Source organism: Saccopteryx leptura, chromosome 3 (assembly GCF_036850995.1).
Source record: "Saccopteryx leptura isolate mSacLep1 chromosome 3, mSacLep1_pri_phased_curated, whole genome shotgun sequence".
NCBI classification, from domain to species: Eukaryota; Metazoa; Chordata; class Mammalia; order Chiroptera; family Emballonuridae; genus Saccopteryx; species Saccopteryx leptura.
The window spans coordinates 213,193,154-213,205,759 of NC_089505.1; the positions used below are offsets into that span (position 1 = coordinate 213,193,154).

A 12,606-nucleotide genomic window follows, 5' to 3' on the forward strand; every position below is an offset into this window, starting at 1 on the left:
GCTCTGCCCATCTTGGGGTGTCACTCTGCCGCAATCAGAGCCATTCTAGCGCCTGAGGCAGAGGCCACAGAGCCATCCTCAGCGCCCGGGCAAACTTTGTTCCAGTGGAGCCTTGGCTGCGGGAGGGAAAGAGAGACAGAGAGGAAGGAGAGGGGGAGGGGTGGACAAGCAGATGGGCACTTCTCCTGCATGCCCTGGCCGGGAATCGAACCCGGGACTCCTGCACGCCAAGCTGATGCTCTACCACTGAGCCAACCAGCCAGGGTTCAGGCTGGGATTCTAAGAGTGGGACTCTTGCATTTGTGTTTTGACCATAGTATGATGATTTCTGAAAGGAGTATTTAAAATTTTTTATTTATTGATTTTATAGAAGGGGGAGACAGAGAGGACATTGATTCCTTGTTTTACCCATCTATGCATTCATTGGTTGATTCTTGTATTGCCCTGACCTGGGATCGAACATTCCAACCAATTGAACTAACTAACTGGCCAGGACTGAAAGAAGTATTTAGACTTAAAATTATTTGAGTCTTTTCAGGCTTCTTCAGGTAGGGTTGTAATTTTCTGTTGCTGTTGTTTTTTGTTTTTGCCGCTCTGTTGTCCCTAAAACACTAGTCAGGCTCTGCCTTAGGACTGAAGCTTCTATAGCTGAGTAGGTAATCATAATATCAGATACTTTTAATTATATTCTATATCAGATGAAAGAAATGTCTAGAGGGCCCCAGCTACTCTGAAGGTAGGAACTTTGGGAGTGAGACCTAAGCTTGTTCTCTTAATACAATGTATTTTTCAAATGTAGATATGGATAGGAAGGAACACCTTGGCTCCCTGAAGCTGGGTAGGGCAGTCCCAACTTTGCTATTCTGTATCTTGACGTCCTTCCATTTTTTGCTAGGTTAAACTGCAATGTAAAGCACAAGGATGGGGAAACTAGATTAGTCTGAGCTACTAGAAGAGCATTGCTTTCAAGTGCTCCTTCTGGCTCTTTCCTCCTGACTTGTTATTGCTATGATCAGATTTAATACTAGAAACTTTTCTCTTCCTTTCTATTTTCAGACAACCTCATCAGCCTTGAAAGGTGCCATCCAATTAGGCATTACTCACACTGTGGGGAGCCTGAGTACCAAACCAGAACGAGATGTTCTCATGCAAGATTTTTATGTTGTGGAGAGTATCTTCTTCCCCAGGTACAGAGGTTGATGTTCAGGGTAATGCCTTAGAAAGTGTGGCTTTTTCATATCAACCTCAGGGTAGTTTTAGGGGTTTGGGTCTAATATAGACATTGTCCAGTTCTTATTCTGGTCTTTTTTTTTAAGGGGAGGGGAGATAGAAAGCCAACTGCCCAAGGCTATTATCCTGATCTTAATCAGGGTGATGTGGCTCTCTAGAATTTGGAGAGCAGATGCTGTCCTTTGGATGTTTCCAGGGGCCTCTGGCCTGTAGGGTGAGCCCTATAAAACAATTCCATGCACTTGGGTAGGAGGCAGTGTTACTCCCTGCCTTTTCATGTTGTGCTTTGTCCCACTAAGTTACTCATCTAATTCCTCTGGTTCTCTCAGGAGGGAGAACCTACCTCTGGATGACTCCCAGGGTGGACTCTCTGGATGACAGGGACTAGTAACTTACGGCTTCTTCTATTTAACCCCACAGTGAAGGGAGCAACCTGACCCCTGCTCATCACTACAATGACTTTCGGTTCAAGACCTATGCACCTGTTGCCTTTCGCTACTTTCGGGAATTATTTGGTATTCGACCCGATGATTACTTGGTAAGCTTCTGCATCTTATGACCCAGTAACTCCATATCAGAGGAATAGTCCTAAAGGAAGACCCTCTTTCTCCATAGCCTTACTCTCGTTTTCTTTTAGAATACAATCGCATCTGTAGTTGAGTTCTGGTTGTGTAGGTCCTGGTATTTCTAAACTTCTTGCTCTCTTCTTTTTGGACCCCAGTACTCCCTCTGCAGTGAGCCGCTGATTGAACTCTGCAGCTCTGGGGCTAGTGGTTCCCTCTTCTACGTGTCCAGTGATGATGAATTCATCATTAAAACAGTCCAGCATAAAGAGGCAGAGTTTCTGCAGAAGCTGCTTCCAGGATATTACATGGTGAGAGGAATAGGAGTACTTGCTGCTACCTGTGTGGCCCACTTCACTCCTACACGAGGCTGGGGAGGCTGTCTTCAGCAGGTCAAAACCATGTCAGTGCTTCTGCCTTAAGAATATAGTTCTTGCCTGTCTGACCTGTGGTGGTGCAGTGGGTAAAACATCGACCTGGAATGCTGAGGTTGCTGGTTCGAACCTCAGGGCTTGTCTGGTCAAGGCACATAAAAGAAGCAACTACTACAAGTTGATGCTTCCTGCTCTTTTCTCCTTTCTCTGTCTCTCTTTCTAAAATCAATAAAGTCTAAATATATATATATATAAAATTCTTACCTGACCAGGTGGTGGCACAGTGGATATAGAGTGACCTGGAATGCTGACCAGCTTGAGTTGCAGGCTCACCATCTTCAGTATGGGGTCACCAGCTTGAGCGTGATGTCATAGACATGATCCCCTAGTTGCTGGCTTGAGCCCCAAAGGACACTGGTTTGAGCCCCCTGGTCAAGGCACATATGAGAAGCAATTAATGAACAACTAAAATGATGCAACTACGAGTTGATGCTTCTTATTTCTTTCCCTTCCTGTCTGTCTGTCGGTCAGTCTCTCTGTCTCTCTCTCTCTTGCTAAGAAAAAAGAATGTACATTAGTTGTTTCCTGGCTAAGTAGTTCAGTTGGTTATAGCATTGTCCTCATATGCCAAGATTGTGGTTTTGATCCCCGGTCGGGGTACATAGAAGAATCAATCAAGGAGCTGGACCAGTGGTGGTGCAGTGGGTAGAGCATTGATCAAGAATGCTGAGGCACCCAGTTTGAAACCCTGAGATTGAAGGCTTGTGCGTGAACTCATGTGCTTTAGCGTGGGGTCATCAACATGATTCCAAAGTTGCTGGCTTGAGCAAGGGGGTCACTGCCTCACCTTGAACTCCTGGTCAGGCAAGGCACATATGAGAATCAGCGAACAACTAAACTATGAATTGATGCTTTTGACTTGTCTCCTCTTTCTTTCTTTCTTTCTTTCTTTCTTTCTTTCTTTCTTTCTTTCTTTCTTTCCCATCGCATCTAAAAAATCAATTATAAAATTTAAAAAAAAAGAATTGTTTGGCCTGTAGTAGCGCAATGGATAGAGCGTCAACCTGGGATGCTGAGGTCGCTGGTTCAAAACCCTGGACTTGCCCAGTCAAGGCACATACCACAAGCAACAAGCAAGCAGTGAACAACTAAAGTGAAGCAACTATACTTTTTGCTCCTGCCCCTTGCCCCCGTAAAATCAATAAATACAATCTTTAAAAAAAAAGAATCAACTAAGAAATGCATAAATAAGTGGAACAACAAATCAGTGTTTGTCTCAAAGAAAAAAAGAATATAGTTTATTTTTGTGCTTTTCACTTCATCTCTTTGCCTGCCTATGGTTTAAAAGGGGTTTTGTTTATCTGTCTTATTTTAAACGTTATTTGATTTAGACTGTCCTGACCAAAGGCAAAATTCAACTTTGATTATGTTTTATATTCTTTTTTTTTTTTTTTTTTTTTTTTGTGGCAGAAACAGAGCGAGAGGGACAGATAGGGACAGACAGACAGGAAGGGAGAGAGATGAGAAACATCAATTCTTTGTTGTGGTTCCTTAGCTGGTCATTGATTGATTTCTCATATTTGCCTTGACCGGGGGCTACAGCAGACCGAGTGACCCCTTGCTTGAGCCAGCGACCTTGGGCTCAAGCTGGTGAGCCTTGTTCAAACCAGATGAGCCCGCACTCAAGCTGGCGACCTCGGAGTCTAGAACTTGAGTCCTCCACATCGCAATCTGACACTCTATTCACTGCACTACTGCCTGGTCAGGCTGTTTTATATTCTTAGTTCAGCTCCTGCATTGGGAAATGGGATTGGTTATTTCCCTTAACAGTGCTCTATCAGTCTTACTCTGACAGACTGCTCTTGAAGGTTCTGGAGAAATTAAGGAACTCTCCTTTGCCAGCCATCATACCCGAGAATATATTGATACTATCCCAAGGGCCAAGAGTTAAGACTTTTTCTTTATTATTGTTTTTAATTGATTTTAGAGGAAGAGGAGGGGGAAAGAGAGAAACATTGATTTGTTGTACCATTTATATATGCATTCATTGGTTGATTCTTCTATGTTCCCTGACTGGGGATTGTATCTACAACATTGGCATAGTGGATGATGCGCTAACCACTGAGTACCCAGCCAGGGCGAAATTCAGACTTTTTCAGTGTTGTCTTCTCTTAAAGCTCTCTAAAGTAATATATCCATCATACATTTAGTATCCTGACTGATTACTATATTGGAAGGTCTGTAGCTCAGCTTGATGATGATCCCATTAGAGGCATTGGGAACTTTTAAACAAATATGGTATATGATGTGGGCTTCTGGGCTGACAGATTGTACCTGAATCCCAAGTAACAGATGAAGGAAGATTGGTGGCAGCTTTAGCCCTTGAATTTCACTGAAAATCAGCTAAGTTGCTCTCCTATTTTTTGTTTTTGTGCCCTTAGAACCTCAACCAGAACCCTCGGACTTTGCTGCCTAAATTCTATGGACTGTACTGTGTGCAGGCAGGTGGTAAGAACATTCGAATTGTGGTAATGAACAATCTCTTACCACGATCGGTTAAGATGCATATCAAATATGACCTCAAGGGCTCAACCTACAAACGACGAGCTTCCCAAAAAGAGCGAGAGAAGCCTCTTCCCACCCTTAAAGACCTAGACTTCTTACAAGACATTCCTGATGGTCTCTTTTTGGATGCTGACATGTATAATGCTCTGTGTAAGACCCTACAGCGAGACTGTTTGGTGAGTGTGTCATATTTCCTTCTCTCACAGACACCAAAAATCTCAATCACTAAAACAGCTTAAATGTTCTTCAGTATCAAATCTTTGGGAGATAGGACTCTGCTCCTTCACTATATATGACCCAGCCTTCATTTTAAATAATTTTTACATTAGATAATTATGCCTTTATATATATTTGTGTGTGTGCGTGTGTGAGACAGAGAGAGAGGGACAGATAGGGACAGACAGACAGGAAGGGAGATGAGAAGCATCAATTCTTTGTTGCTGAACCTTAGTTGTTCATTGATTGCTTTCTCATATGTGCCTTGAAGTGTGTGTGGGGCTACAGCAGAGCGAGTGACCCCTTGTTCAAGCCAGCAACCATGGGGTCATGTCTATGATTCCACGCTCAAGCCGGATGAGCCCGCCCTCAAGCCTGTGACCTCGGAATTTCAACCCTGGGCCCTCAGCATCCCAGGCTGATGCTCTATCCACTGCACCTGCCTGGTCAGGCATATGCCTTTATATTTTTAATTCTCTGTTTATCCTCTCCACCTAGCTTTATTTCTTTACCTACAGTGGGCCTAGTAATCATGCATTCTTATTTTTATTATTTTTTTTTACAAGGATAGAGAGAGTCAGAGAGAGGGATAGATAGGGACAGACAGACAGGAACGGAGAGAGATGAGAAGCATCAATCATCAGTTTTTTGTTGTGACACCTTAATTGTTCATTGATTGCTCTCTCATATGTGCCTTGACCGCAGGCCTTCAGCAGACCGAGTAACCCCTTGCTCGAGCCAGCAACCTTAGGTCCAAGCTGGTGAGCTTTTTCTTTTTTTGCTCAAGCCAGATGAGCCCACACTCAAGTTGGCGACCTCGGGGTCTCAAACCTGGGTCCTCCGCATCCCAGTCAAACGCTCTATCCACTGCACTACCGCCTGGTCAGGCGCATTCTTATTTTTATACAAGCACCATCATTCCTCAGATCTTGGTCCTGCCTACCTAATCCAAATCTATATATTGGAACTTGTTGCTGATGAAGAAAATCATACAACTGTGTGAACTTGCATCTCTACAGATAGATAAGATCTGTCTCCACCTGGGTCCTCAGCTTCCCTTATCAGATCAGTTTCTTCTTTTTTTTTGTTTTTGTTTTGTTTTTTTTTTTTTAATTTTTTTAGTGAGAGAGAGCGATAGGGACATACAGACAGGAACGGAGAGAGATGAGAAGCATCAGTCATTAGTTTTTTGTTGCGAGACCTTAGTTGTTCATTGATTGCTTTCTCATATGTGCCTTGATCGTGGTCCTTCAGCAGACCAAGTAACCCCTTGCTCGACCCAGCGACCTTGGGTCCAAGCTGGTGGGCTTTTTTTTTGCTCAAGCCAGAAGAGCCCACGCTCAAGCTGGTGACCTCGGGGTCTTGAACCTGGGTCCTTCTGCATCCCAGTCCAACGCTCTATCCACTGTGCCACCGCCTGGTCAGGCTCTTTTTTTTTTTTTTAATAGAGGAAGTGGGGTGGGGAGAGAAGCATTAGCTTGTTATTCCTCTTAGTTGTGACATTGATTGCTTCTCATATGAGTCCTGATTGGGGCTTGAACCAGCAACTTTATGGTTGAGCTGGTGAGAGAGGAACAACAACTTGTTCCACTTAGTTGTGACATTGATTGCTTCTTATATAAGTCCTGATCAGGGTTGAACAAGCGACGTTAGGGTCGAGCTGGCACCCTCAGGATTGAGCTGATGGCGTCTGTTCTGCATTCTCCAGGTGATGCTCTATTCACTGTGCTGCTGTCCAGGGCACTTTTCAATTTATTTTCTCTTTCCCTCAGCATAGATTTCAGGTGATTGTCATGTTCTTGAAGTCACTTTATTTTTATATATATCTCTATATCTATCTCTATATCTATATAGATAAAGAAATATATATATAATGTTTTGTTTTGTTTTTTGTATTTTTCCAAAGTTAGAAGCGGGGAGGCAGACAGACTACCACATGCGCCCGACTGGGATCCACCCGGCATGCCCACTAGGGGCGATGCTCTGTTGCGTCAGGAGCCATTCTAGTGCCTGAGGTGGAAGCCATGGAGCCATCCTCAGCACTTGAGTCAACTTTGCCCAAGTGGAGCCTTGGCTGCGAGAGGAGAAGAGAGAGACAGAGAGGAAGGAGAGGGGGAAGGGTGGAGAAGCAGATGGGCGTTTCTCCTGTGTGCCCTGGCCGGATATCGAACCCAGGACTTCCTAACGCTGGACCGACGCTCTACCACTGAGCCAACTGGCCAGTGCCCACTTTATTTAATTTTTTTTACAGAGTCAGAGAGAGGGATAGACAGGGACAGACAGACAGGAACGGAGAGATGAGAAGCATCAATTATTAGTTTTTCGTTGCGCATTGTGACACCTTAGTTGTTCATTGATTGCTTTCTCATATGTGCCTTGCCCGTGGGCCTTCAGCAGACTGAGTAACCCTTGCTCAATCCAGTGAATTTGGGTCCAAGCTGATGAGCTTTTGCTCAAACCAGATGAGCCCGTGCTCAAGCTGGCAAGCTTGAGGTTTCGAACCTGGGTCCTTGTCATCCCAGTCCGACAGTATCCACTGCGCCACCGCCTGGTCAGGCCCCACTTTATATTTTTAATTAAAAAATTTTGTTAGCCCTGGTTGGATAGTTTAGTTGGTTAAAGCATCATTCTGAAGTACAGAGGTTGCTGGTTCAATCCCTGGTCAGGCCACGTACAGAAACAGATTGATCTGTCTCGCCCTTCCTCTCTTGCTAAAATCAATAAATTAAAAAAAAAAAATGTCCCCGGCTTGTGGGTTCAGTGGATAGAACATAAGCCAGGCATGTGGACATCCCAGGTTCAATTCCTCGGTCAGGGCACACAGGAGAAGTGACCATCTGCTTCTTTTCCCCTCTCTCTCCCCTTCTCTCTCTCTTTTTGCTTCTCGCAGCCAGTGGCTCGATTGGTTTGAGCATCGGCCCCAGGTGCTGAGGATAGCTCAGTTGATTCAAGCTTCAGCCCCATACTGGGGTTGCCATGTGGATCCTGATTGGGGCCCATGCATGAGTCTGTCTCTATACCTCCCCTTCTCTCACATTTTTTTTGGGGGGGTGACAGAGGGACAGATAGGGACAGACAGACAGGAAGGGAGAGAGATGAGAAGCATCAGTTCTTCGTTGCAGCACCTTAGTTGGTCATTGATTGCTTTCTCATATGTGCCTTGACGGGGGGGGGGGCTACAGCAGACCGAGTGACCCCTTGCTCGAGCCAGCGACCTTGGGCTCAAGCTGGTGAGCTTGCTCAAACCAGATGAGCCTGCGCTTAAGCTGGCGACCTTGGGGTCTCGAACCTGGGTCCTCCGTGTCCCGGTCCGATGCTCTATCCACTGCGCCACCACCTGGTCAGGCTCCCCTTCTCTCACTTAAAAAAATAAATAAGTAGAGCCTGACCAGGCGGTGGCGCAGTGGATAGAGCATCGGACTGGGATGCAGAGGACCCAGGTTTAAAGTTTTTTAAAGTTTATTGGGGTAACATTAACATGACATAAATTTCAGATGTATAACTTGATAATATGACACCTGTACACTCTATTTTGAGCTCACCCCCTGAAGTCTAGTCTCCTGTCACTGTGTATTAATTAGATCCCCTTCACCCTCTTTGTTTTCCCCTTATACTTTTTGTCTTCTGGTAACCACCATTCTGTTCTCTGAGTCTGAGTTCGTATATTTCTTTGTGTTTGTTTTGTCAAACCATTTTTAAACTCCCACCCCTCAGCCTTGTTTCTCAGCACACTGCCTCAACTTTCTATTCTATTCCATCTCTTTGTCCTGCCCCATCAACGATTTATAAGCATGTCTGTACCAAACTGTTGTTAATATGCTTTCTTTCCCACTTGATGGCTTATTCTAGGTAAATTTCTTTTGTTCTCTAGATCTATTTTCTCTTTTTTTAGGATACTTCTTCATAATTTGCTTCCTTTCCTTCCTCTGGCTTCAGTCTCTACTGATTTTTCTTTTATTTATTTATTTATTTATTTATTTATTTTTATTTTTCTGAAGCTGGAAATGGGGAGAGACAGTCAGACAGACTCCCACATGCGCCAGACCGGGATCCAGGATCCACCCGGCACACCCACCAGGGGCGACGCTCTGCTCACCAGGAGGCGATGCTCTGCCCCTCCGGGGCGTCGCTCTGCCGCTACCAGAGCCACTCTAGTGCCTGGGGCAGAGGCCAAGGAGCCATCCCCAGCGCCCGGGCCATCTTTGCTCCAGTGGAGCCTTGGCTGCAGGAGGGGAAGAGAGAGACAGAGAGGAAGGAGGGGGTGGGGGTGGAGAAGCAAATGGGCACTTCTCCTATGTGCCCTGGCTGGGAATCAAACCTGGGTCCCCCTCATACCAGGCCGACGCTCTACCGCTGGGCCAACCAGCCAGGGCCTGATTTTTCTTTTTTTTTTAATTTATTTTTATTTTCTAATATTTTATTTTTTAATTTTTTTTAAGTGAAAGGAGGGGAGATAGACATACTTCTGCATGCGCCCCAACAACGCTTTACCTGGCATCCCCTATCCGAGGCAGATGCTCAAATCAACTGAGCTATTTTTAGTGCCTGAGGCTGATGCCCAGGTTAACCAGGAGGGAAAGAGAGAGAGGAGGGGAAAAGGGAGGGGGAGAGAAGCAGATGGTTGCTTCTTGTTTTTTTTTTTTTTTTGTTTTTTTTTTCATTCATTTTTCTGAAGCTGGAAACGGGGAGAGACAGTCAGATAGACTCCCGCATGCGCCCGACCGGGATCCACCCGGCACGCCCACCATGGGGCGACGCTCTGCCCACCAGGGGGCGATGCTCTGCCCATCCTGGGCGTCGCCATGTTGCGACCAGAGCCACTCTAGCGCCTGAGGCAGAGGCCACAGAGCCATCCCCAGCGCCCGGGCCATCTTTGCTCCAATGGAGCCTTGGCTGCGGGAGGGGAAGAGAGAGACAGAGAGGAAAGCGCGGCAGAGGGGTGGAGAAGCAAATGGGCGCTTCTCCTGTGTGCCCTGGCCGGGAATCGAACCCGGGTCCTCACCACACTAGGCCGACACTCTACCGCTGAGCCAACCGGCCAGGGCTGGTTGCTTCTTTTGTATGCCCTGACCAGGGATTAAACCCAGACGTCCATACACAGGACCAGCACTCTATTCATTGAGCAAACTAGCCAGGGCCCTGACTTTTCTTTTTACATACAAATAAGCCTACTTTTCTATCTTAAGGATAGGAGGATTTTTTTTTTCCTTTACTTTTTTTCTTTTTTTTTTATGAATGAGAAACACAGAGACATATAGGAAGGGAGAGATAGAAACATCAGCTTGTCGTTGCGGCACTTTAGTTGTTCATTGATTGCTTTCTCATACGGATGTGCCTTGACTGGGGGCTCCAGCAAAGCCGGCGACTCCTTGTTCAAGCCAGCAACCATGAGGTCATGTCTGTAATCCCACACTCAAGCCGGCGACTCTGCACTCAAGCTGGTGAGCCTGCACTCAAGCAAGTGACCTCAGAGTTTTGATCATTGGTTTTCAACGTCCCAGGTCACCACTCTGTCCTCTGTGCCACTGCCTGATCAGGCTAGGAGGATGTTTTTTCAATGTCTCCATTTAAAGATTCTTCTATTTCTCCTTTTCTTTTTTCTTATTTCTGTCTCAACCCATTATGTCCTGGCTTTTGCTCTTACCACTTCATTTGAACTACTCTATGCAGTGACTACCTGGATGCCAAATAGGATTTCTCAGTCTTTTGAATTTTCTGAAGCATCTGACAGTTAACTATTTCTACTTAATGTATCTTCTTTTGGTTTTGCAACAACTTTCCTTATTGATTTTTTAACATCTCTGATTGTTTTTTTCTTGAACTGCTTTTGTAGAATCATCTTCCTCTACTCAGTCCATAATGTCCATCCTTTCCCTCCTTTGCTTACTCTGTCTGCATCTATTCCAGGATAATGCCTATTTTAGTTTGGCTCCTTTGGTTGTAAGGACTAGAAAGATAGTGGAACACATAGAGTTTTTCAAACTAGACATAAGAATCATCCCTACCCTCGTTAGGTAACTCAGTTGGATAGAGCGTCATCCTGATACTCTAGGATTGTGGGTTCAGGTCAGGGCATATAAGAGAATCAACCAATGAATGCATCAATAAGTGGAACAGCAAATAGATTCTCTTTCTTCCTCTCTCTCTCTCTAAAAAAAGAATCAGTCTTGTTTTCTCTTCATTCTGTATTCCACCCACCTACTGAAATTGTTGAGCTGCAGCACCAAAGTGAACTCTTGGAACTGGTGGGAGTCAAGTCTTTTCCACCCTGTTATAAGATGGAAAGAGTTGAGAATTACAGGATGATCCAGGCTCCTTAATGTGACATATCAGACCTGTTATTATCTTGCCCTTATCAACCTCTCTAATCTGCCTCACATAGGCTTGGCATTTTATGTTCTAGCAATACCAAATTATACCTCCTTGCACATAACATGATGTTCCATGACTCCAGGCCTCTCAATGTTCTTTCCTTCCTTTATGTACTTGGACTTATTTTTTGTCTAATTTATCTTTTATAAACCTTTGTATGTATTACTTCCTGACCTACTGTATACTGCTCCTCAACCATGTACTGCCATTGTTGTACACATTGTATCTTTTTTATTTTAATTTTTCCATTGATTTGAGAGAGAAACATCAGCTCATTGTTTCACTTAGTTCCATTTAACTCTTTGAGTAGTACAAACATTCATTCATGTATGTCCTTGTGCCTCCTGACCATCCAGAGTACAATCGTACAAAAATTTTTATTTTAAAAATGTGTAAGGCAGCCCTGGCCGGTTGGCTCAGTGGTAGAGCATCGGCCTGGCGTGCGGGAGTTCCGGGTTCAATTCCCGGCCAGGGCACACAGGAGAAGCGCCCATCTGCTTCTCCACCCCTCCCCCTCTCCTTCCTCTCTGTCTCTCTCTTCCCCTCCCACAGCCAGGGCTCCATTGGAGCAAAGTTTGCCTGGGCACTGAGGATGGCCCTGTGGCCTCTGCCTCAGGTGCTAGAATGGCTCTGATTGTGGCAGAGCGACGCCCCAGATGGGCAGAGCATCACCCCCTGGTGGGTGTGCTGGGTGGATCCCGGTTGGGCACATGCGGTAGTCTGTCTGACTGCCTCCCCGTTTCTAACCTCAGAAAAATACAAAAAAAAAAAACCAACCCCAAAATGTGTAAGGCAACATTAAAAAAAAGGCAAATGTATGTTCTTGTTTTTATAAATTGGTTATCAAACAAACATGATTTTAAGTTAATAAAAGTGTAAGTGGAATTAATTTCATTTTTTGAAATGAAAAATGGGTTTTTTGAGCCCAGGGGTCAGAGAACATGAAAAACTTCACTACTCAAAGGGTTAATTGTGCACTCATTGATTGCTTCTGGTATGTGCCCTGACTGGGGGCTGAACCCACAACTTCTGGTGTGCCAGGTTGATGCCTTATCCACTGAGTGACCTGGTCAGGGCTGTATCATATTTATTTTTGCATTTGCTTCTCTTCCTAAATTATAATATTCTAGGGGACAGAAACTCAAGTATCTTTTTTTTTTTTTTTTGTATTTTTCTGAAGTTGGAAGGCAGTCAGACTCCTGCATGCGCCCGACCAGGATCCACCCAGCACGCCCACCAGGGGGCAATGCTCTGCCCATCTGGGGCATTGCTCTGTTGCGACCAGA

At 45.0% G+C, this 12,606-nt stretch overlaps 1 protein-coding gene across 10 annotated transcripts in view; it reads left to right on the top strand.

The window, feature by feature from the left end:
- PIP5K1A (phosphatidylinositol-4-phosphate 5-kinase type 1 alpha) overlaps positions 1–12,606 on the top strand; it is a 64,986-nt gene that overhangs the window by 40,200 nt on the left and 12,180 nt on the right. For 9 of the 10 annotated variants that reach the window (XM_066377477.1, XM_066377476.1, XM_066377473.1 and 6 more), the window contains 4 exons: positions 1,057–1,187; positions 1,651–1,768; positions 1,952–2,104; positions 4,609–4,908. In XM_066377477.1, coding sequence (XP_066233574.1) covers positions 1,057–1,187; positions 1,651–1,768; positions 1,952–2,104; positions 4,609–4,908 — 702 coding nt within the window. The remainder of the gene's footprint in view (positions 1–1,056; positions 1,188–1,650; positions 1,769–1,951; positions 2,105–4,608; positions 4,909–12,606) is intronic. The other variant, XM_066377481.1, reaches the window with a different exon arrangement.